General features: G+C 35.5%; 1 protein-coding gene across 2 annotated transcripts in view; it reads left to right on the top strand.

The window, feature by feature from the left end:
* ACBD6 (acyl-CoA binding domain containing 6) overlaps nucleotides 1-27,161 on the top strand; it is a 160,580-nt gene that overhangs the window by 52,729 nt on the left and 80,690 nt on the right. For both annotated transcript variants that reach the window (XR_013812924.1, XM_079760829.1), the window contains exons 5-6: nucleotides 11,648-11,753; nucleotides 24,702-24,791. Coding sequence is in view for 1 of the 2 variants with exons in the window: in XM_079760829.1 (XP_079616955.1) it covers nucleotides 11,648-11,753; nucleotides 24,702-24,791 (196 nt within the window). In the remaining variant the exon portion in view is untranslated. The remainder of the gene's footprint in view (nucleotides 1-11,647; nucleotides 11,754-24,701; nucleotides 24,792-27,161) is intronic.

Genomic DNA, 27,161 nt, shown 5'->3' with positions numbered 1-27,161 from the left:
GGGTGCAAGTGGGGCCGGTGCTGGCAGTGGGTACGAGAGATGGCTGTCGGCCTCAGTTGCCCCTCAGGAGTAGGGGGAGGTGGAAAATCCCTGAGGGGCGATCGGGGCCGGCACCGGGTGCCTGCAGCGGGTGCCCACAGTGGCTCTGGCACTGGCAGCAGGTGCAAGTGGGGCTGGCGCCAGCAGCAGGTGGAAGCGCCCGGTGGGACTGCGGCATGTGGGAGCAAAGAATTTTCAGTAACCACCAGAGGCTCACCCCGATGACAGCGACTGGCCGGGCATTCCCGCTCACCTGCTCCACCCATCCCACTGCAGCCGACGCCCGCCATGTTCTGCTCACACCTCCTGGTGGTCAGCACACATCATAGCGACTGGTTGTTCGGTTTTTCCGCCATTCGGTCTGTTTGCATATTAAGGTTTTATATACTACTATATAGATAGCAGATCAGAAATTACAGCAACTACTGATTTTCTTATATTAGATAATCCATTTTATAATTGAACAGAATTCCAGCATAACAAACTAGATCACAATAAAAATTATTCTACATTGAAATTTTGGGTTACTCCAGTAAAGGACCCGATGTAATCCTTATTGTTTCTTAAAACACATTGCAGAACAGTAGTTTTATTGCTAGCTTTACCCAGTGGCCAAATAAGTTTCTATTGAACAAGTACAAAAAACGTTTTATATAAATGTTAAAGGCATGTTTAAAATTAAATACCCATTGCATTTTAAAGTTATTTATTACATGTTCTTACAAGCTAATGTCTTTTTAAAGTATGATACTTTGTAAAACACTGTGTAATATGAAGCAAGAATTCTTGTGATCTGTCTGCAAGCTATTAAGTATAAGACTATAGTTGCAACATTGGAAACAGTATTGTTAGCTTTTATGTAATCAAATACTGCTTGTATTTTGGTGAAATATAGTAGCTGGTGTTTTCTTTTGCCGAGAGAATGTGGTGCTGTAACTGAAGTTAATTGCAGTCTTGGTAGTGTTATGTTCAACCGAGGTGAAAGTGACAGTAGGATCTAGAGTTTTAGAAACATGGTTAAAATGCTAAACTTGAAGGGAAGGAAAAGTTTTTCTATACAGAACCATTATTTTTTAAAAGAACATTAAAAATGTATTTTGGAGTTCTTAACTATAAATCTCTAAATTTGTTCACATTGTTAAAGATCAGGAAAACCAGTTTCTAATAAACCCATTTCTTATGGCTCCGTTGTCCTGGCAGCTTTTCTGACTAATGTGCACTGTAGCTGATAAGTTAAGGGCCCACTTGAGTTTTATTGTAAATGTTTTTGAGCCATGGACCACTGGGGCCAATTCTGAGCTTGCTCCCTGCCTGTTTTGGTTCTGGCCTTTATTTCCATTCTGTCAGAGAAAGTGATAATATAATTTCATAGGTACAGATCTCTGTTAACATTCCAGAGCCCTGACCCAGTTCCTCCTGAAGCTAGTTAATGGTTCTGTAGTATAACAGAGGGGACATAGTGTGAGGCTAATGAAGTACAAAAACTTATGGAGTCAAACAGCCAGCATTCAAATGTTGGTTCCACCACTTATTAGTTCTGTGATCTTGGACAAGTTATTTATCTGTAAAGTGGGGTAAATAACTGCAGTACCTTTCTCATGTAGTACTTATGTGGATTATAGGAATACACACATACAGGCATCCTAGAACAGTATCGGGCACAAAATAAGTTACTATGTCACTGTTAGCTTTAATAGTATTGTTACTCAGAGTCTCCACAGTTAATACCCAGGACATAGGACTTATGTAGGAGCTAAGAATCACATGTCAGTCTGGTTATAGAATGTGGTACAGGTTGTTTGCTTTTACAGAAGAAATTGGAAAACAGGGAAGGGAGAGTCGATGCTATTAGATCTGTGTTTGGAACTATAGAAGCAAGAGAGTCAGAAATCTTGTTGCTCACAGTTACTCTAGTCTTGAGATCAGTTGTGTTTCATTTATACTGAGGACTGACAGAAAAAGCTCTGGTGAATAAGCTTAGGAATTTGCAAAGAGTCATTTGGTTCTGTACTACATACTATAGTGACTTAATAAACACTTGGGTGAGTTGTATACATGGAAGGTTTTATCTAGAAGTTGGCACACAAAGTTTTATCTAGAATTAGGACAAGAATTAAAAATACAATACATGAAACCTGTAAATATCCATCTCACCCTGCAATAAGATTTGATCTTCCCTGTTATATTTTGTAGTTTGATGCTATGTAATCTATCAGAATTTTATTAATCCCACTTACACAGGCAGCCATCTGGACCTTCTCTAAGCAAGACCAGAGCAGTATACAGCTAAAATGATTGATGGGCTCTAGAATTGATTAGTTGTTCTGTGAGACAAATGAACTGTTTTGGCAGAAAATACCAGAGGTCACTGCTGTGGTCAGACACAAAGGCCTGTAGAATTTTAAAGAGATTCTTTCATTTTTGACTTACAAAGTTAAAAATTTTAAACAATAATGGATTTCAAAAATACTTTAGAAATACCTCTTCATTGGCTGCTCTTTAGTTCTGATTATAAAATGGAGGATTATAAAAAGTATTAAAAATGAAAGTGAATGTGATTATTTTATGCTTTAATTTTATAATTTTTGGTAAAAATACAAACTGAATAAAAGTAGTATAAAAGCCTGCCACTTATACAATATTGTACTCTAAAAGAGTATGATTGGAGAAAAAGCTACAATGAATATTATTTTAGTGTAAGTGACTTATAAAATGAAATGGTATAAAATTCCATGTAGTTATTTATTCAGAGCCTTATAGCAATCTCTTTTGTGGGAGTTTCTGACAAATCTGTAAGATTCTTAGGCTTCAGTAGTATTTTTTTTTTAATTGAAAATTTGGATTTTTATGCTTCCAATAAGTTAAGTCACTCTGGGATACCACTGTCCCATTAATACCACTGCCCTTAGCACCAAAAAGATTATCCTGCTTCCTTTCATCTGTTTGGCTGGTAATAGTGAAATCCTTCCCTATTTCACTGTGTTGCCCATGATCAACATTGTGTTAACACTTTGGTGATAGGTGATAAATTGGATGACATATGTCTTGTTACATTCTGGTTTTTCTTTGAGGACTACACAAGTGTGGATAGGCAAGTGGAAAACTCCCCCTTGAGAATCTGACTGCTTAGAATGAACTTGAGTTATGGATTTATTCAGCCTGTAAAACCTCAGCTGGCATAAATAATTGAGAAAGCAAAGGTTTGTCTGTGGTGCATACCTCAGGGACTCATGGCTCCCTTCCTCCTCTCTACCTCCCTTTCTTATGAAAATGATCCCAGTTGCACTCCTAGATAATAACACACCAAGCAATTAAAAGCCATGGGTGGCTGGAGAGAGGAGAAAAGGTTTAGTTAATGAGCTTTTCCTCTTCCAGTGCCCATGAGAGCCTCAGGAATGACAAGGCGATTAAAGCGAAGAGATAATTATAGATTATGTGAAAATGGGTCCCTTGAGACAAATGGGTCTTGACATAAACAGTAACTGTTGTGAGAGTCTCCTGGCTCTCATATTCACCCTTTTCTTACGCGCTTTATTTAGCTCCTGTGTCCTCAGTGTCATGATGTCAAACAAGCATATAGGCAAATCTACCTGTTTGCAGATCTTTTCTGAGCAAGAGAATCGCTCAACAACTGAAACCAATCCTTAACTTTCTCTTCTTCTCTCCTTTATTTTTTCTTCCCCCTTTTCATTTTCTCTACTTTGTTCTCTCTTTTCTGTCTACCCTTTCTTCTAATATTTTTCTTCTTTTTCTATAAGTGGTACCTGTGAAATACTAAGCACCTGGACTTGTTTACATAGTTTAGTGTATGTATGTGTGTGTACACATATAAAGATGTATATACTTATGGATATGTTGTTTCTAGGTCTTTGTCATATTGTTCTACTCTCTAATCCCCTAACATATTAGAAATTCTGTTTCTTCAGGTTGAAAAATAATTCACATTCTTCTACTTTTTATTACTGCCACTATCATGCCCTTTGCATGATCATTGCTACTCTTAAACAATCTTCGTCTCTTGGCCAGGACACTACAGACAGTTTGAAACTGTATTTCTCTCTTCCTGTGCTGTCTCTTCCCCGGATTTATAACTCGGATCTCATCATATCACTCTCCTGCTTAAAACCTTTTAATGATTTCCTATAGCACTTAGGATAAAATTTTAAATCCTTAGCATGTCTTACAGGGCCCCTCATCATCTTCATCTAATGCCAATTTTCCTCTCTGCACCACCTCTTTGTTCACTCTGCTCCAACTACATTGGCTTATTTTTTTCCTTGAAGGTCAAATTAATCTTTGTTAGATGAATTGATTGTTAGTGTTATATAAGGATATATGATACGTGACCCCAGCTTACAGAATATGTTTAAACCTTATGGTAAAATTGCTAACATTTATTGACTACTTCTTGTAAGCTAGTAACCAGAATGATCCTATAAGATGTAGGTTTTATTAATACTGTATCTGTATTTTATAGATGAGGAAACTGAGACTCAGAGAAATTAGGTTACTTGCCTAAGGTCACATGGTTGTAACTCTGCTCTTAACTGCTACAGTTGTAATCTCCAACTGATGAAATCGAATTTGACAGTTGTTATTATACTAATGTAGTAAATATCTTCAGTTTAAATTTTGAATTAAATCTCATTCTACTTAGTGTTTTCAAAAATGTGCCTTACTGGTAAAATTAGAGACTTTAGTCTTTCATTTATCAGTGTACTGATGATGATGATGATGATGATGATGATGATGATGATGATGATGATGTTTTCTTTGGATTAATTGTTTCTATTGATTTTAGACTTACCTTAATGGTTGAGACTATAACTCAGCTCTGCAGAGCCTGTTAGTCAAGGGATTCTATAGATTTTTCTGATGTGGCCACTGGTTTTGCAAGAATTGATCAGAATTGAACTTTTTTTTTTCTTATAGGCATTGAAAGTATCAGAAATTTTCAGTCAACTTTTTTAGAGTTAAGCAGATTTTAAGAGGTGAAAATTTATTTTCAGTAACTGGTGTCTTTATAAATCATGGCTAAATAACTTTTCTAGTATGAGTTATCTATAAGAAGTATACATTGATCTTCCCTTTGTCATTGCTTGATTGAGAAAAATGTTAATAACATATAAACAACATAAAATAATAAGTAGAACTTGGTATTTGAGGCTTTTCGAATTTTCTAGTCCTTTGGGTACACTACTTATATATCGCAGTCTGAAAATAGTTATTACTTGGTGAAAGAAGATGTTGCCATGTCACGTAACAGGCGGGGGGGAACTAACTGGTTATTTCCCATAACTGATACTAATTGCAGATCTAGTAGCAAGCATTCTGAGTTGGAGGATTGTGATTCAGTATACCCTGTATGAATTCTTTCAATCATAGTTCACTTGTCCATTTGGCACTGTGTGGTTTGAACCTATCCTATTATTTCTTTGACTCTGAAGCACTATTGGTTTTAGAACATCATTTTTTTAAAGCCACTAATCAATTATAAGATGTCACACATTGTAAGATCTATCAGAAACGTTAAAATATGAAAAAAACACATTATTTTAGAATCAATGTAATCTGGCAACTTATGAACAATTTCTAAATGACTTTGTCATCCAGGATTTTAAGAACAACAACAACAAAAAAAACCACTTTCTTAAATGCCTTGGTCTGAATTCTAGGCTTCTTGAGCATAGTTACTGCCCAAGTGTTTTGCCTCCTTCAGGGCTTAGGATCAAGGTATTTCAGAAAGAATACTGTATTATTTGCAAGATTTTACCTGGGGATCATAGTATAGACTCTCATTTGTGGTCTTTGGTAATTTTACCTGGTGATCATAGTATAGGCTTTTGGTAAGATTGGATGGGTATGTTGGTAAGATTTACGGTCTTTGGTAAGATTGAATGTTTTGCAAAGGTGAAATTAACATCTAAAATTTGAATTAAATGTTAATTAAAAATGGGGACTTTTCATGTGCTAAATATGACAGCTATGACTACTGTTTAATCCCTGAGTTAGGAATTGACTTTATCTATTTTGCTCCTCCCAGATAAGCCTTACACACCAGCTTCACCAAGGTTCTAATGAGGCCTCCTGAGCAAACCATCTCCCAGCAGAGAAATACTTCAGAATGCTCTTTTCTTTAGATTGTTTCTTTTGGTCTGTGTTTAAATTGGCATCACTAACTTTCCCCCCCTTAGTTGTCTTTGTTTTTTTAGATGTGTTTAGTGTCTGAATCAAGTAGCTCTTCAAGTCTGTCTGGGAGACATTCCTTTTTCCTCTCATTAGTAGCTTATTTAGTTTAAGAGGGCAATTTTATTTCCCTTTATTCAGGTTTTAGAAGGTGAATAACTGTTTTGTTCTCCAGCTAACTCATTACCTACATTTGTTCCTTACCTTATATGCAGTGAGTGTGCCAAGGCGCTCTTTGGGATCTATGTTCAGCGTATCCCTCTAACCTTATCTCCCAATACCCGACCATAACCAAGTGCTTGAGATTCCCCTGAACACTTCATTTTGGTGATACTTTTCTTTCTTTTCTTCGGAATCCTTCAGTTACCTACCTGCGTTGTCATCTCATCCTTCAAAGCTAGGCTGTCATGTCAACTCTCCTATAGAGCTTTCTTTGATCATCCTTGATTAGCCTGCTCCTTGCTTTGGGCCTCTGCTTTCTAAAATATTGGGTTAGACACGTGGTACTCAAAAAAACCTTCTTGCTGATGTAGTCCCTAAGAGAATTTTGAAAGACTATGTTCCCTTTTACATTTTTAAGATATCTAAAAAAATTACTTAAAAACTTAAATAATTTTCAAGGGCGAAATCTCTGGCATTTTGTAAATAATGAAAACGTAAAATAAACATCATTTTTTAGATATATCCAATGGAATCTAAGTGCTGTAATGATAATCCTTTTTTTTTTTAAATAAAAGAACATGTTACCATTGAGAGAAACTGGGAAAATGGTCCAAAAGATCTATTATTTCTTACAACTGCATACGAATCTTCAACAGTCTCAAAATAAAGTTTAATTAAATAAAATTCTGATCTTGACTTAAAAATACATGAACAAGTTCTTTAACAGAAATTGAACATCATTTTTTTCTACTTCTCTCACATAATTTTATTTCAAATATATTTCGTGTAACCTTATCACACTCATAATTCTTCTCTGCAACAAAAATATGTATATGAGTTAGACTTTTAAAAAATTTAAATTTTTGTTACCCCAAAGCTTTAAAGCATTAACTGTTTTTCTCATTTGAGTTACAGTTATTTCTATACAGTTGATCAACATACATAATAAATCTTGTTAAATAATTATTAAACATAAGGTAATCTTTATTGCAAATGCGTCAATGAGATAAGTTTTTAAAAATAACAGATGAATATTTCTATTAGAAAGAGACAGGGTTTAACATCAAGTCAATTTTTTGTTTTGTGTATTTCACTTTTTTCATCCTCTAATGTTAGTTATAAAGGGCTTCCCAACACCAAAGTTTTACCTAAGTTGTCCCTTTATTTGGTACCATGGAAGATTTTATATCCTGAGGCAGTACAACCTAGGGTTGATATTTCCCCATAAACCGTTCCTAGTATGTTAAACAATATTTTTATGCAAAAGAGTACCAAGTTTAATTAATAGTAGTTTTCTAATTCTTAGTACAGTCTTTTGGTTATACTTCCTAAAAGTAGACCATAGTAAGGAGAGAGGTATGTGCCTTTCTTTTATAAACTAGGGGTGAGGAATAGTGACTAAGCAGAGGGAATGTTGAAAGGAGAATGGTGATGAAATATTTACCTCAATAGCCTTTTTAGGTAGATCAGTTTAGGAAAGAGTGCATTTATATAGAAATGGAGCTGAAAATAGATTCACACAAAATTTTCCATACCTACATATCTCTTTAAAGGTCTTTCTATACCTCCAGAGCCCACAGGTATACATCCCTTAGTTTGAGGAATTGGGAGCATTTGTCTATACCTATTTGTGTGGGTATTGGCTTACTCTTCTTTGTGTTTTTATTCAACAAATAATTTTCCATTGTCTGTTTACTGGAATACTGTGGTACAGATAGCATATTTAGGAATGGGCAAGGTTTTAGTCTTCCTGTGGTAGATGAAAGATGGCCATACTTAAACACTATCCCTCTTTCTCATAAGGGTGTGCCTTTATTTTTCAAAGAAAGCCAGTGATTTTTTTTCCTTCAAATATACAAATATATTTTCTGTCATTTTCGGGAACTTTGGAGTAATCTAAATTGAGACATTCTGTCTTGTGCTAGGGATAATGTGGGAGGGACTACATCCTTGAAAGTAGTCACAAACATAACTCATACTCATCCATAAAGAACAGATATGATAATTTTATCTCTTATATTGAGGAAAGAGGGAGAACGATAACTGAGTAAGAAACATAAGAGAAAGGAAGATAAGTTGAGAACATGTAGAAGGGCACTAACATGTATTAAGGCTCTACTGTATTTGGTAATGGTTGGAATCACTTGCACATGTTTCCTTTAAGTATGGATCCAGAAGGGGTGATTGCCTCTGGGAGATTGTATTGACAGGGAAATGTAGAGGGGAAAGAGAGAATTTGATTTGTATATTGTACATAATCTTGTTAGGGGCAAGAAAGGAGATGTGGAAAAATAGTGCTCCCGATGTTTCTCCATTTTGGCCACTAGGTGGTGACATTGTATTGACAGCTTGGTTGCTGGCAAGTAAGATAAGTCAGACTTGGAGTGAGGATAGAGAACTATTCAACAACTAAGCCCAAGCGTTATCACTTAATTTTTTTAATATTAGTCATTCAACTTTGTATCATATTATTGGTGATTTTATTGAATTTCTTTTTGATACTTAATTTACATTGTATACTCTACCCTGAAGTATTTTTTACATACTTCTGTGTGCCTGACATATTTAGCAATGATAAAGTGCAGACAATAAGCAGGTATTCAGATGAAAAACTGCCTCTGCCCTCCAAAAACTCTTATACCAAATCAGAATATTTGATGCACATAAGGAACATTGACAATATATTAAGCAAAATAAAAATGTGAATATGTTTGTACTGTATTTACTCTTTTACACTGTTTAAGCATAAGTATACATGCACATTTGGGATTCAGGAAGAGAGACCATGCAGAAGGTCCTCTTATCTATGAATAGCCCTTACATGTTATTGGGTATGAGTAACTGACATCCCAAAGGTCCTCCTTACTTTCCTTTCTGTGCCCCACCATCAACTCCCCATTATTTTAAAATTCAAAACAATTGGTAAGTAGTATATTTTATATGATGACTTAAAATGACTCAGCTCTTTCTCTCACAGTTGAAGTTGCTGCCTCTTGAATTAGAGGGGTCTCTGTTACTGGACTGGAGAAAAATAGGTCCCTATTATTACCAAGTTGGTATTCTGAACACACGTTTTCATAGAAACTGTTTTTTTGTTGTAGTTCAATATAGCTAAAGTGGTACTATTTGCAACCTTAATTTTTAAAATCAGACTTCTACTTTCAGACTTCTCTATTTTCTTTCAGAGTAGGTAATCTGGAAAAGCATTTTTGTCTTCTGCAAAATGGACATTTTCGAGAGACCATAAAAGTAGGTTTGCAGTTGTGAATATGTGAAACACAAGTGTATTCTTGCATTATTTATTAATTATTGTGTTATTTTCCATATGAGCAACTATAAACCTATTTCTGCTCACCCCTGTATTGCTTTTAAACATGATTTCTTCCTGCACATGTACCTCATTTTTTCCAGCTTGAGGCAGACTGTTTCTCCTCTGTACATTTTTAGGCCTTTCTAAAGATCCAGTTACACCCAATGTTACTGATGTATCGATATTATCATCTCAACTCTACTGTGCATATATTGAATGCAAAGCTTTTTGCTTATCCTTGTTACCTGTTATCAACAGAATCTTGCCCAGTGCCTTGCATGTAGTAAGTGCTCAATTGAGTACAACAAATGCATAAGGAAAACTTAGTTGAATAAGGCCAAAGTAGTGTATTTTAATGTAATTACCTCTGACTGAAAATAATTTTTATAGGGTATAAAGTATTTAAATTGGCTTTTAAAATAGGAGGACTCCTATGGCTAGGTGCTTTAATTTCTGATGAATGGAAACGTGGTCTTGAGATTATGAAACACTAGTTTTTAGAGCTCAAATTGCATTCTTTTAAGCCTGTCCAGAAAATGCAGTCCACATAGGAAACAGTTTCATTGTTAATATTCCAAAGGACTTAATCCTTTTGAGAATCTCATTGAAGCTACCCTTCTCTCGACACACACCCCCAACACACACACAGAAACACACAACACACACATTCAGAAAAATGCACATGCATTTACACAGATAGTTCTGTATCCTATTTTAGAGAACTCAAAGACCTCATGTTAGAAACTGCTTTCGTGTCTAGAATAGATTACAGTTGAATAGTCAAGATGTAGCTAGATATAATAGAAAAACGTACTATATTTAAGATCAGTTGATCTGAGTGAGTTCTAGCTCTCTTGTTCTACCTTTGATAAATTCGATGCCATTTGGAAGATCATGTAATCTCTCCTTACTTGTTCTTTCTGAAGTTGTTGGATAAGAGTAAATGAATTCAGTACATCAACATACTTAGAATGGTGTTGGGTACCTAGTATGCTTCTCAGATTTTGTTCCCAGTTTTGGTTTCTATTAACTCATGTAGGATTTCTGAATTTTGTGATGCTCTAATTATCTTTCCCTTAAGAAAATTATTTGTGTGTGTGTGTGTGTGTGTGTGTATATATATATATATATATATATATATATATATATATATATATATAAAATTTGAGTAACAATCAACTTGTCATTCTATTGTCCTATAAGACAAGCAGTAAGCTGTATTCTGATCTTTTGGTGCCTCCGTACAGAGATTACAGTGCTTCTTATCTCAGTGCTACAATGGAAAATTCTGAGACAAAGGAAGTATGTGCCTGTCAGTGTGTGAAAGTAACTGGGGGAGGAAAAGAACACTGAGATAATCTACTGAAGTTGTTACGTTATTGTGCTGGTGTGACTTGTTAAAGCAGTGAAGCTTTTCCTTACATTTCTAGTTGACTAGAGGCCTGGTGCATGGATTCGTGCACCGGTGGGGTCCCTCAGCCTGGCCTGTGCCCTCTCGCAATCGGGGACCCCTTGGGGGATGTAATAGTGCGCGAACTGGCAGGTGGCCAGGGAGGAGCCCGAGCCCAGGCAGGGCACAGCACCACTCCCACACATCCGGGCCCTGCTGCGCCTGCCACTACTGGCGCTCAGTAAGCTCGCTGAGCATCACTCCCACTGTGGGAGTGCCCTGACTACCAGGGGGAAGCTCCTGCATTGAGTATCTGCCCCCTGGTGGTCAGTGCACGTCATAGTGACCGGTCAAATGGTCGAATGGTTGACCAGTCACTTAGGGTTTTATATATATAGATAAGAGTTTCCATCTTTTTCAGAGGTTGGATGTATTATGTCTTATTGAAAATCCATTATTGTTCATGTAAAATCCTTTATAAAAACAGATTTTATTAATGTTTGTCAGCAGCAATCAGGTTGTGTTAAAAATATGTGACTTTTTATTTTTACTCTCATTAGGGAAGAAGACAAAAACATATTTGATTACTGCAGAGAAAACAACATTGATCATATATCCAAAGTCATCAAATCAAAAAATGTGGATGTGAATATGAAAGATGAAGAGGTATGAAAAACATGCCCTGTAATTACATTCTTATGCTTTCTTGTTCTGCCCCAGTGCTTTTTTCTAAATGCAGGCCTGTGAACTACAACTCAAAGTACAGTATGGTTAAGAGAATGTCAGAATATCTAAATGAGATGGTTGACACCAGTGAATATACTTCTTGTGTTTGTACTCATCGTATTTCTGTCCATGGCTCAGAAGTTACTAGGTGAAACTTGTACTCAAATAATTCATATTTGTTTATTATAAAGGGAAAGACTATTAACATAACTAAGATCTATAGGAAATCTATAATAAAAGCATAATATGCTAATTAAACCGGACATCCTTCTGGACGACCTTCCAGATGAAGCCGGGGCTACGAGGGAAGCCCAGGTCCCAGGTGTCTGTCTGCCAGAGGCCATAGGGAAGCCGGTGCCAGCAGCCGGGAGAAGGAAGGCCTACTCTTGCATGAATTTCATACATCAGACCTCTAGTGTAAAAATATTTAGCCCAGCTGGTGTGGCTCAGTGGTTGAACATCAACCTATGAACTAGGAGGTTAGGGTTCAGTTCTCGGTCGGGGCACATGCGGACTGCTTGCTCAATCCCTGGTGTGGGGTGTGCAGGAGGCGGCCAATCAGTGACCCTCTCTCATTGATGTTTCTGTCTCCCCCTCTCGCTCCTCTCTAAAATCAATAAAAAATGTGTGTGTGTATAGAAATATAAATAGCTTAATGTTCTCTATCATTATATCTTTTTTTTTTTAATATTTTTTATTGATTTCTTACAGAGAGGAAGGGAGAGGGATAGAGACCTAGAAACATCGATGAGAGAGAAACATCGACCAGCTGCCTCCTGCACACCCCCTACCGGGGATGTGCCCGCAACCAATGTACATGCCCTTGACCGGAATTGAACCCGGGACCTTTCAGTCCACAGGCCGACGCTCTATCCACTGAGCCAAACCGGTTTCGGCTCTGTCATTATATCTTAAATGATATATTGTCCTTTACTCAATAAGTATATTTCTAGAAAACTCAGAATTTTGGTAAATCCAGTCATTTAAATGTGAGCCCACTATTTAAATGTATTTTGTAAAATATATTACTTGTTAAGTTTATTTGCTTTGTGAATAATACTATTTATTGAGCTTAAATTGTCCCTGAATTTTAGTCGTTAAAAAAGAAGCAACCTTTAATTCACTTTTAATTACTTTTCTCATTCTTTGGTAATACAGTGAAAGCTGATTGAAATTACCAGCAGGTGGCAATTGTTAGGAAAAGGGCATGCAGTGATGATAGATAATGTGTAGAGTAGATAAATGATCAACTATGTATTAATTGAGAGCTCTCTGTATAGGTTAGCCCTTAATACTGGGTGGGGCAAAAGTAGGTTTACAGTTGTGATTACGCAAAACAGAGTTTATTCTTTTTAAATTATTTTATTATTTTCCATATGAACAACTGTAAACCTACTTTTGTCCCACTCGGTATTATCTCACTTTAGGCAACATCTTTCCTGTAACATATTGTCAATGATATCTAGAACTGAAAATTAAGGCTATAATTCTACAATAAAGGGGAACCAGTAATACTGTTTGTTTTCTCTTAAGTATTGAAACAGTCAGGAAAAATGTAGCTGGAGAAAAGTAGATGCCAGATTGTGAACTAATAAAACTAGGTCATGATTCCAGCTAAGGGTCTTTTGCCTTTCAGGATCAGAATACTTTTTCTTAGGGAATCGGGTATGATTATTTCCCTTGATTTTATTGTCTTTTCTTATTTTTGTGCTCCTGAGTTAGGAATTTTTTATAAAATTAATATATGCGAATAGTTCAAAGAATATCAAATTATGTCTTAAACAAAAAAAAAAGTACTCCCTTACCTGCATCCTTCTCACATTTGATTCTAGCTCCCTTGAGGCAAAAATTTTTCATTCTTTTAGTTGTTTCTTTTGCAGCTTACCTAAATAATCCTATATAATAAAAGGGTAATATGCAAATTGACCCTAACAACGGAACAATCCAGGAACGACTGGTCGATATAACATGCACTGCTCAATGCATGAGCTGCCCCCTGGTGGTCAGTGCGCTCCCACAGGGGGAGCTCCGCTCAGCCACAAGCCGGGCTGACAGCTGCAAGCACAGCAGCAGTGGCGGTGGCCTCTCACATCTCCTCAGCAGCGCTAAGGATGTCTGACTGCAGCTTAGGCTCGCTCCCCGCTGCCGGGGGCTCCCAGGCTGCCAGAGGGATGTCTGATTGCCAGCTTAGGCCCAGTCCCCCTGGGAGCGGGCCTAAGCCAGCAGGTGGACATCCCCCGAGGGGTCCCAGACTGCGAGAGGGTGCAGGCCAGGCTGAGGGACCCCCTCCCCCCGAGTGCACGAATTTTTCTGCACCAGGCCTCTAGTGTAATATAATTAATTACATTATAACTACGTAAATATTGTCCATTGTTGAGCTATGGATTGTACTATATGTGTTAGCTTTTGCTATAGCAAAAACAACCCCAAATTTCATTGGCTAACAAAAACATTTCTTTCTTTTTTTTCTATTTCAAAAGGGTTTTTGGGGTCACTTGAGGCTCTGCTGGGTTCTGCCAGCCTTGTTTGGGATCAGTTCATCTTGATTTTGTATATTTTCTCATTCTGAGATCCAATCTTAATAGGGGCAGAAACTAAAAGCAGAAAGACCAGATCCCACAAATACATTGAAAGATTTTGCTTGGATGAGGCATGTGTCACATGTACTCAAATTCCTTTGGTCAAAACTAGATACAAGGGCAAGCCCCAGGGCGGTATGGTGGGAAGTCTGCTTTGATTATAGAGAAGAAAGGCGAGGGTGGGAAGAGAATGAATAATTATATAGTTGTGAAAAATACAGTCTGCATGCCAGGTACAACATTTTGTTTTACTCTCAAGGTTAATAATTGCCTCTTTTCTTTGTTTTTTATATTTTCTATGTTTCTGCCATTAATTTTTTCCTCAGATTGCCCAACAGAGGTCTTCTCTGTACAAACACATTAGGTACTCAATCCCATATTTTTTTTAATTTTTTTTATTTTCCCAATTATTTTTATTAAGGTATTATATCTGTACATATCTTACCATTGCCCCCCCACCCACTCCCATATATGCCCCCACCCCCCAGAGTTTTGCGTCCATTGGTTATGCTTATATGCATGCATACAAGTCCTTCGGTTGATCCCTTATCTTCTCCACCTCTCCCTAACCTTCCTGCTGTAATTTGACAGACTGTTTGATGCTTTACTGCCTCTGTATCTATCTTTTTGTTCAACAGTTTATAATGTTCTTTATTATCCATAAATGAGTGAAATCATGTGGTATTTTTCTTTCATTGACTGGCTTATTTCACTCAGCATAATGTTCTCCAATTCCATCCAGGTTGCTGCAAATGGTAAGAATTCCTTTTTTATGGCAGCATAGTATTCCATTGTGTAGATGTACCATAGTTTTCTGATCCAGTCATCTGCTGATGGACACCTAGGCTGTTTCCAGATCTTAGCTATGGTGAATTGTGCTGCTATAAACATAGGGGTACATATATCCTTTCTTATTGGTGTTCCCAGTTTCTTAGGATATATTCCTAGGAGTGGGATTACTGGGTCAAATGGGAGTTCCATTTTCAGTTTTTTGAGGAAACTCCATACTGTTCTCCACAGTGGCTGCACCAGTCTGCATTCCCATCAGCAGTGCACGAGGGTTCCTTTTTCTCTGCATCCTCGCCTACACTTGTTGTTTGTTGATTTGTTGATGATAGCCATTCTGACAGGTGTGAGATGGTACCGCATTGTTGTTTTGATTCAGGAACATACAATGGAATCAAGACAGTCTCTTCAATAAATGGTGTTGGGAAAATTGGACAGATACATGCAAAAAAATGAAGCTAGATCACCAACTTACACCATACACAAAAATAAACTCAAAATGGATACAGGACTTAAACATAAGACGGGAAACCATAAAAATACTAGAGGAATCCACAGGCAGCAAAATCTCAGACATTTGCCAAAAGAACTTCTTCACCGATACTGCCCCTAGGGCAATGGAAGCTAAAGAGAAAATAAACAAATGGGACTACATCAAAATAAAAAGCTTTTTTACAGCAAAAGAAACTATCAACAAAACAACAAGAAAGCCCATTGTATGGGAGAACATATTTGCAAATGGTATCACTTGATAAAGGTTTAATCTCCAACATATACAGGCAGCTTATACAATTTAATGAAAGGAAGATAAATGATCCAATAAAAAAATGGGCAACGGACCTAAATAGAATTTTTTCAAAAGGAGACAGAAGGAAGGCCAAGAGACGCATGAAAACATGCTCAACGTCACTAATTATCCCATATATTTTTTAGCAATGTTCCTTCTGAAAACCTCTTTCCTCTTCATGTATAATCCGGACTGGCTACTCTCCAGACCTGTTGCATAGATGTCATCCTGTCCTGGGAATTCTCTTCTCCTTTCTTCTGGATTCTCCTGTTTTCTGATCCCAGGTCTTCATTTCTTACTGTTTATTTCCCTGTTTTGATGGAGTATCTCCCTCCCTTATTCATTTCCTGGCTTTGATGTAGTATTTCCTCCAATAACTGCCTGAGAAAGTAAATGTTTTGAGATATTCCTTGTTGAAAATGTTTCCATCAGAGTTTTGGCATGTTCCAAATGCTCAAAAAAAAAAAGATGAATTGCCCTGGCCGGTGGAGCAATGCACCGAAGAGTCTCGGGTTTGATTCTAGGGCACATGCCTAGGTTGCAGGTTTGATCCCTGGCCCTGGTTGGGGTGTGTGCAGGAGGCAACCAATTGGTGTGTCTCTCTCACATTGGTGTTTCTGTATCTTTCTCTTCCTCCTTTCCCCTTCCCCTCCCTCCCCCACTGGCTATCTCTCCTCCCTCCCTCCCTCCCTCTCTCCCTCCCTCTAAATGTCAATGGAAAAATATCCTCAGGTGAGGATTAACAAAAACAAAAATAAAATAAAAGGAGGGAGCAAGGATAAAACTTAAAAAAAGATGAATTAATGGATATTTGAAAGAATGAGTAACTAGAAGCAGTGTAATATAATGGTGATGAGCTGGACTACATAGGTTCAAGTCTTAGCACTGTTACTTTCTAGCTGTATGGCCTTTCAAGTTCATTCTGTGATTTAGTTTCCTAATGTGTAAAATGGTGATGATAATAGCACCCGTGACAGGGTGATTTTGAGGGTTAAATGAGTTAATATATATAAAGCAGGTAAATAGTATCTGACACATACATAGTAAGCACTCAATAAATTTTAGTTATCTTGGTTATTCTTAATGAATAATATGCATAAAGAATGAGACTATAATGAAGAGATGAATGAAGAAGCCACTTACCTCTTTTTTTTTTTTAAACTTAATTTTTTAGAGCAGTTTTAGGTTTACAATAAAATCAAGAGGAAGGTACAAAGATTTCCCACATACCTCCATTCCCCACACATGTAGAGCCTCCTCCATTATTAATATCACTCATCAGAATGGTAAATTTTTTTTTTTTTTTCATTTTAACCAAGGATGAACCTACATTGAGGTATCAGAACCACTCGAGTTCCTAGTTTACCTCAGGGTTGACTTTAGGTGTTGTACATTCTCTGAGTTTGGATAAATGTATGAAAATAGTACTGAAAATCAGATTCACACATGACCTTTGCAAAGATTATTGGACCGCAGTGAAAGGGATAACATAAGTGTCTAGAACACAAACAGCATACACTAATAACACTTTTTTTGGTGAAAATAAAAGGAAAACTTGTAAATGTATTGCTTCTGTATCATTTAGTTACTTTGATATAGTAGCTTCCCAGGTTTTCCAGTTTGTTACCCATGCAGTTACCTTTATCCCAGCCTGCCAGAACATTCGATGAAGTGCTTACACATTCATAGACTGAGGCGCCAAGAATTCAGTTGGGTTCTCTCATTGCTCCGAGCAGATTTCTGCCCTCTCAGCCATGACAGCTCAGGCTGAGCTTTGAATACTGATGGCAAGCCCTTCTATTATTAATCAGGGATTTGTATGAATTAATTTAAGAACATGAGGGAGATGAGAGCTTAAAATGAGAATTAATCTTAACATCCTAAATAAGGTAAATGATATTGCTTAATGATATTTAAAGCTCTAGCAAATAAAACAGCAACTTGGTAAGCCTTGGTGATGGACTAAAAGTAGATAACTTCAAAGTTAAGTTGCTAACTAAATATTTTTAACCCCTTTATCAGAAAAATGACATCTCTCTATAATAGGTTGGGGAACAATTACAGTTTTGAGAGGACATCCCATTCTTTGTGTTTATCTATGTGATATATGAACTTGAGATATTTCACTACTGATTGCCTAAGATTTTTTGGGATGGTGTAGAACTGTATTTAAAATGTTTATCCAGCAGATTCAACTCAATTTTAGTCTTGCCCTTAGATGACTAAAAATTATTACACTTAAAATTTGCTATGAGCACATAAATAAATTTAATTATAGTCATGAAATATGCTACATTTGCATTCCCACATATTTGAAATAAGCACAATTATTATATTGCCTGAAATGCATATTTGGATCTATAACTATTATAGCACATGAACATATGTAAGATGCCTTTTAAATAAAATATTAATATTTTATAATGAAGTTATTTTATTATGTATAAGTATAGTTCCTGATATATATCATTTATTTATTCAAGTTGTAATTGTAACTACTAGAGTGGGGCATATATTTCTAATTTGAGAAAGTTACATGGTGTTTCCTACTGATACAGTAATTAGGACATTGTCTATATGATATATATAATGGAAAAAGTTTTGTAGTTATATTTATTCAGGAAGCTATCCTCATATCAGATGTTTAAAGTCAGAGCTTATAGCATCATGGTGCTATGTGTACTCATTTCTTATTTAAATTATAACTTTTATTACATTTTTTAACCATTTGCAGAAATATGTGGAAATTGAGGTAGGCAATATGAAGAGAAATGTAGAAAAGTACATCTGAAAGCCTAATAATTTTTTAATGGTGATTCAGTTTGTATCATTGAGCCAAATATTTACAGTTTTTCAAAAATATATTTCTTTTAAGGGTAAAGAATTATTTAAATAATTTTTAAAGTATGTGTGATGTGAGCAGAATATTTTTTATCAGTCGTCAGATACAAATTACATCTGCATAATTCTTGTCACGCACATTATTTCTCAGATCAGTGCCATAGAGAATATACATTAAATACATGCTTATTGATTATATTTAAATAATATTTTAAATCTTTATATTAATTTAAATTTTTAGGATCAATGTAGCAATGTACCAATACTTGAACAAAATAGATTACAGTATTCCAATGCTAGCTACCATTGGTTCCCCCAAAAGCATTCATACAATTCATTAGCTTTCCATAGATTCTTATCTAATGCACCCCTAATATCCCCTTTATTGAGCTACATTTTTAGTTAAGTTCTTTCCTTTCTGTCCTTTTGAAGGTATAATTGTTACACCATTTTCCATATATGTTTATTGATCCTTTCAAATATTTTGAGGGAGATATCTTTCTCTTGACTCCATTTCTTTCCCTTCTCACTTTGTTTTAAATCTGTGCACATGTCAGAATGCTATTTACATGCTTTTGTCTTGAGAAACTGCTGGAAAATCTGGAAAAACTGTTAGTATTAACCTAACAAAGAAGCACAAGGTTTAGTAAACAGAGTCAGTATACTAAGGCTAACTTTATGCTTTTATTTAAGATTTGAGAAAGAAAAAAAATGCATCCTCTTAAATAACTTCTTACATTTGAGTATATGTTACTTTGGTTGTGTAATTTATTAAAATATTAATTTGAAGGAACTTTGCTATTCATAATAACAATTGATAAATGTTGAATTATTCTCATTTGCATTTAAAAATCGAGCATATGGTAATATTTTACATCAGAAATGCATATTTAATGCAAGATCAGAAAACAGTGAAAGTAGTTACATTCTTATGAGCTTTTGCAACTTGTATTTTTATTGTGATAAAATATACATAACATAAAATTACCATTTTAACCATTTTTAAGTATACAGTTCTGTGACACTAAATTCATTCACATTGTTTTGCAACCATCACCAACATTTATCTCCAGAACTTTCTCATCGTCTTCAAATGAAACTCTGTATTCATAAACACTAACTCCCCATTTCCTCCTTCCCCCATTCCCTGGCAACCACACTTTCTATCTCCATGAATGTGACTACTCTAGATACCTCATGTAAATAGAATCACACAATATTTGTTCTTTTGTGGCTGGCTCATTTCACTTAGTACAATGTCTTCAGTGTTGTAGCCTGTGTCAGAATTACCTACCTTTTTAAGTGAATAATATTCCATTGTGTGTATATATTGTATTTTATTTATCCAAAGTCATCATAGACACTTGTGTTGCTTTCTTAATTTGGCTGTGGTGAATAATGCTGCTATTATCGTGGAAGTACAAATTTTTGTTTGATTTTTTTTCCTAACAATTATGAAACATTTTAAACGTACAGAAAAGTTGAAAGAATTTTACAATGAATGTCTATATTCCTACTACCTAGATTCTACCACTAATGTGCTTGTTTTATCAGTATTTACCTATCTCTCTATTCAGCCATCAATCTTATATTTTGCTGCATTTTTATCAGAGTATTTTGCAGACAATATACTTCCTTCTAAATGCTTCAGCATGCATATCATTAATTAGAATTTTGTATTTAGTTTTTCTTTAAAGATAACATTTATATATGATGAAATGCATAACTCTTAAGTGTCCATTCCATTATTTTTGACAAATGCATGTACCTGTATAACTGAAACTCCCATCAACATAAGACCCTCAGTGTCACCTCAGAAAATTCCCTCATGCTCCTTCCCAGGTGGTTCCTCAAAGGTAACTGCTGTTCTGATCATTGTTCTACTATAGTTTGGTTCTGCTCTTCTCAAACTATATAAATGGAATTCTAATATTGTACTTTTTTTGTATGAGGCTACTTTTATTTATCATAATGCTTTTGGATTTCATCCATATTGTTGTATGGATCAGTACTTCCTTCACTATATTGCTGAGCAATATTCCATCATATGAATATAATTTATCTGTTGTTTTATAATGGACATCTGAGCTGTTTTCATGGCAACTTATTTTTGCTGTTATTACTTATTTTACACAGGATGAAGTTATATCTCCCTTGCTTATTCCTTCACTCTTACATCACTAACATTATGGTGGTTTGGGTTGGGAGTTCTCACTGTAGCAACTTCTATACAGTAGCAGCAGAAAAGGGGAGAAGTTAGGGATGGGGTAGAAGACACAGAGTCATTACAAGTTATTGGTACTAAAGTCAATCTCTACCACAATTGTACATTGAAATTCAGTTTTTCAAGTCGACCTGTTTGCAGTATTTCATTTGCTAATTAGACGGTACTCTATTATACCATCTTTGATACAGTGGCTAGGTGACACTTCTTACAAATTTAAACATGTTTTTGTCTATGTATGGTGTACATACTTTGTATCTGTTCTCCAAATACCATAAAAACATCAAGACTTGTTTTATAATACTGTCTCTTCATTTAATTTGTGATATCCCAAAGAAAATATAATTTTTAAAATATTATGTGGTTTGAGGACAAGTAACTAAGGATATCAAAGAAGCATTTAAAATATTAAAACCCACTCAGTATTTTCCAGAAGATGTGAAAGTAATACCACTTAATAGGTTAGCTGCCACCCTGTACTTTTGAAGCACTTTAGAGTCATTCATCTGTCTGAGGTAGGACAGTATTAGTACCTTTGCTTGGTTAATAATGAGAACTCCCTCCTTCCTCTCCCTCCCGCACCCCCCCCCCCCCCGCCACCATCCTCCCTGGGTTTTACTATATTTGAATTCCAGAATTTATCCAGAGTACCCCAAACAGTGCTTGTGTGGTCTTCTGGTGTCCTAACAAAGATTCCTTTTAAAAATGGCTTTCCTCCCTTATCTCCTGAATACTTCTGGGATGTCTTTTTGCAGAAGAGTTGTTAAAACTAGATACAAAGAGTTGTTTGTTTTTGTGGTAGCAGTAAAAATAAATTTAACTTGAAAATTTGTCAGAGATTCTATCATTCATAGAAGATAAAACAGTTATATATAAAAATAGGTGAAATGCTTCATAAATGTGGATAAAGTCTTTAAACAGATATAACTTTAATGTGCACCTAATTCATGTTTTTCTTGAGAAAAGGGAAAGAAACCATGGGTGTTTAGTTTCTGATTTTGTCATAAATGGCTATGAGGATGGTGTCTCTGCAGATTATTGCTTATCTTATTACTTGAACTGATAATCTTAAATTAGAGCATGTTTATGGGAACTTTATTATTTGAATAAGTAAAGTGTCATCCCATTCAGACACCTGGCTTTGCTAATTTTTGTTCATTTAAATACAAAACATTTTTTATTGATTTTTTTCTTGTTTTTACAGAGAGGAAGGGAGAGGGAGAGAGAGTTAGAAACATTTATGAGAGAAAAACATAAATCAGCTGCCTCCTGCATACCCCCTACTGGGGATGTGCCCACAACCAAGGTACATGCCCTTGACCAGAATCAAACCTGGGACCCTTGAGTCCGCAGGCCGACGCTCTATCCACTGAGCCAATCCGGTTAGGGCTAAATACAAAACATTTTTAAAGCAAAAATTTCAAAGCCTGATTATTTTATCTAATGCTTATTTACAAGTATATTTGATCCGGTTCTTGTTTTTGAGCTTAATACTGCATAAAAATATTAATCATTAGTAGTCTTAATGTAGATATCTTCCGCACTTCTACAGAAAGTCATTGTCAGAATTCATTCCAATTCAAGGTTAATTAGTGTACCATTAAAATAATGTGTTACCAAAATTAATTACATTGCAGGTCAAGCAATGTGTTGAAAAGGATAGTGTAAGTGTCTGAGAGCACATCATCCTCCTTAAAACATTGCTGTACAGTGCCGCCCTGCTGGAAAATATATCCAAAGTGGAAATCACTACTGAGGTCCAGTCATAGGTGTTCCCCCTAAAGTAAATTTTTGGCACCACATATGGGAAATTTAAAATATAACTCTCATTAACAGTAAAATGTGTTCCTTGTCTGCTTTCCCATCGGAACAGCTAAGGACTTATATTTTATTATTAATCGATGTAACCCTACTGGGTTATTTCTAAGGAGAAACTAGGAACCTGGTGGAGAGTAGAAATTATCTTGTGGTAAAAGTACTAGATATATTAATATTTTGTTTTCTTAACTGGTAGGTAGTTCTGGTAGGTGCCCTGTGAAAGTGTATCACACATCATTTTAACTATGTAGTAATTCTTGTTAATAGTTTAACTTAATAGCCATAAAATGCACATTTAAAGTTAGAACTAAATATGATAGAGACTTTGAAATGTTATATGATTCTTTTAATGTAAAAGCTGTAAAACAATTACATTGAGCTATAGGATATTTTTTATATTGGTATTTGTTCTGAGGCTCTTATTAGGATATCTAGTTATTCATACGGAGAGTTTTGAAATTAGTGCCTTGCTAACAGCAGGTCATTAGAGTTACAGAAATTTTAACATAGGAAACTCTGTTCTCTATTTGACAGAACATTTTTTACTTGGCTTGCAGAATTGTCTCCATTTAAAAAAATTCCCAGTGGGCTCTGAACAAAATAGTTTTGCTACTACAACAAATTTTGAGTGATTTGCCCATATGTTTTAATTTTATGCTTCCCTTCCTGTTTGGATTTTGAGTAAGCCTATTGGAAAACATATTGACAGGTAAATAAAAATAAGTTGAGCAAAAGAAAGAAAAGGCAAAGAACAATTTGTAGGAAAGAAGTTGTCTTTATTTTTTGTTGTTTTTTTAAGAATGGATCCTAGTTTAATTAGTTGAACTAATAGGTGCTTGAATAGGTGCTGGAAGATAGAGTGTAAGTGGGTTTAGAAAAGCTTTCTTGAAAGGTGCTTTTTCCTTTAAAGCCATCTTTATCCCACTTTGTCCTACTTAAAATCTTTTCTAAAATGACATAAAGCAGGGATTTCAACTTAATGTGGAAACACATTCCAGTTCTTAAAAATGACAACATCACTACCACCCTCAGAAGGTAGTGTTAAGCCATACATCACTCACTGCTTCCAAGAAGCCCTTAGTTGTTGGGGTTTTGTTTATTCATTGGACCAAGTAGCTTCTTTCATTGACTAAACCAAGATTTTCTGATGGTGCAGAATAGAATTAACACATTGGTAGTAACTTTGAGTCTTTGGTAGATAACAGTTAATGTTTTATATTTAGTACTTTCTCTGCTAACAGTTAATCATCTGTTCTCTTTTACAAATGGCTTTCACAGTCAACATTGGAAGCTAGAGAACCAAGTAAACAATACTAGTGTTTTTGAGATATTTAAGAGTGTAAATTTGGAATATTAAGAGGAAATACTTACTTTCAAACTGATTAAATTTTCTTACATTTTAAAGAATAAACTAACATATTTAGATATACTACACTTAGATTATATTTTCTGCCTATGTTTAAGTGCCCATATTTTTTATCCAACAGATTTCTTTCACCAGAAGTGGTGAATGTGATAATTTAAGAAAACTATCTTTTACATTTGTAAAGTAGTACTTTAAAATTTTCAAAGAATTATCTTGCAGCTCACTCATTCAACAAATATTATCCTTATTTTCATTCTATAGGGAGGAAATTGATCAGACTGACGTAAGTCATTGGGCTAAAAGTAGAATTCAGGATTTCCCATCGATTTAGAAAAGTTTACTGCTTTTCCCATAGAGCATTTTATATCATCATTCTTAGAATAATTAACCCAGTTTTACTTATTACTTTGTCTTTCTTAAAACATTATATCTTTTATATGGCCTCACAGTTGTATTAACAATTTATTTCTCTTTTTCTGTGTTTTAGGGCAGAGCTCTACTCCATTGGGCATGTGATCGAGGACATAAGGAACTAGTCACAGTCTTGCTACAATATAGAGCTGATATTAACTCTCAGGTAAGAGTGAATGATGAATGTGGAGCTTGTGTAAAAATGAGGTCAAATCCACATAACATAGAATTTACCATTAACTATTGTACAGTGTACAGTTCAGTGGCATTAGTTAATTTAACAGTGTTATAAAACCATCACTACTCTCTTATTCCACTACATTTTCATCACCCAAAAGGAAACCTTGTACCCATTAAACAGTCACTACCTACATCCCATCAGTGTATTTCTGGGCTGTTCAGTACCATTGCTCTGTTTTTCTGTTCATGTACTTGGGCTGTGCTTTTTAAAGTATTATAGCTTTGAAATATGTTTTCATATCTTTTAGGATAAATTCCTTCCCTACTTGTTCAGAATTTTTCCTGGTATTTTTGCTTTATTTTTCTGTGAACTTTGAAATCATCTTTCCAACCCTTGCTTCTCCCCCCAAGCAACACCACCATCACTAAGTTGAAAAAACACACAAAAGAAATAAATTTTTGGTGCACTTGTGTCTTTTATTTGGTTTGGATTGTAAGGATATATTTTTAAAATTATTTTCGTTTTTCAATTACAGTTGACATTCAGTATTTATATTTGTTTCAGATGTACAGCATAGTGGTTAAAACAATTATATAATTTATGAAGTGATCTTCCTGATAACTCTCCTTCCCACCTGGCACCATAGGTGGTTATTATATTATTATTATTGACTATTTTCCCTATGCTATACTTTGCATCCTGTGACTATTTTGTAACTTCTTACTCCCTTTACCTTTTTTACCCATCCCCACACCTCCCTCCCATTTGACAACCTTCAGTTTGTTTGTTTCTGTTTTGTTTATTCATTTATTTTATTCTTTAGATTCCACTTATAAGTGAAATTATATGGTATTTTGTCTTCCTCTGTCTGACTTATTTCACTTAGCACAATACCCTGTAGGTCTATCCATATTGTTGCAAATGGCAAGATTTCATTCTTTTTTTATGGCTGAGTAATATTTCATTGTATATATGTACCAAATTTTCTTTATTTTTTTTAATTACTTTATTGATTAAGGTATCACATATTTGTCATCAACCCCCTCCCCCCGTTCCCTTCCCAAACCCCCCCACACGCAAGGCCCCCTTCCCCTGTTGTCCGTGATCACTGGTTAGGCTCATATGCAAGCACACAAGTCCTTTGGTTGATCTATCTCCCTTGTCCCCACCCTCCCCTACCTTCCCTCTGAGGTCTGACAGTCTGATCAATGCTGTTCTTGTTCTTCAGTCTATGTTGTTCATCTTTTCCCCTAGATGAGTGAGCTCATGTGATACTAGGAATACACTTATAGGAACCGAAAATGAGACAAGCAATAATAGTTATGCTGAGAGGCAAATGAATCAGTCTATAGTGAGTTTCTTTCTGGGCCAACAGTTCTTTTGAGTCCCGGTTTCTATGTCCAACAGTTGTTAATGTGTTCATAACAGCAATGATATTTCAGTTCTGGATGGTGGACAAATGGTGGTATTGCAGGTCCGACCCTCTCTGGTTTGGTCCTGGGCAATCTGCAGTGACGCATATCTGATTTTCTTTATCCAATCATCTGTTGATGGACACTTGGGTTGCTTCCGTATCTTAACTATTGTAAATAATGCTACAAAATGAGGATAGGGGTACATTTATCTTTTGACTTAGTATTTTTAATTTCTTCAGAGTATTTGGAGGGAAATGTCCCCAAGTTAGGCAGAGCCTGAGGTTTTTGCTTGTGGGTTTCCTGTATTCTATTTGTTTGGGTAATATAAGGCAGATAAGCCAAAAACTACCTTATGTGGCTTTATAGAACACTCTTTACTGAATATCAATTTTAATGTAAAGTAAAAGTTTCATGTAGGTTTTTAGAATGGATCAGTTAGGACTATATACCTAGCCATTGTTTTCTTTTTTCTCTTTGTATTCTCATGACCACTTTATATTGATCCTAGTTTTGATTTTCTTTTGTTATTGACAATCCTAAGTCATGTGATCGAGTTTCAGTTAGGGGATGCTCTGCTTTTGTCATTTTGGGTTGCAAACATGCTTCCAAGTCACGGGGGACTTTTGGAAATTAGCTCTCAGAATAGCTTTTTCCCCTTGTAATTTCTTCTTTGGTTTCAATATTGAAAACTCTTTGAAAATATAGATAATACAAACATAATAAATGGAAGTAAAGGTTCATCTCTCTCATGACTCAGTCTTTCTTAAACAACATTATTATTGACTGGCCTACTGGCTGCCAAAAAAGAAAGTCAAATTTTGTTAGAAATATTGGCTTGACCACAGATCTTGGTTACTAACCACCTGAGACAGGCTGATGTTACCAACTATCTGAAGACTAATTTTTACTATTTGGCTGAAACCGAGTAGTAATTAGAGAT

Source organism: Cnephaeus nilssonii (genome assembly GCF_951640355.1).
Source record: "Cnephaeus nilssonii genome assembly, chromosome: 21".
NCBI classification, from domain to species: domain Eukaryota; kingdom Metazoa; phylum Chordata; class Mammalia; order Chiroptera; family Vespertilionidae; genus Cnephaeus; species Cnephaeus nilssonii.
The sequence above is the reverse complement of the archived record's forward strand: the minus strand, read 5'-3'. Positions and strand labels throughout refer to the sequence as shown.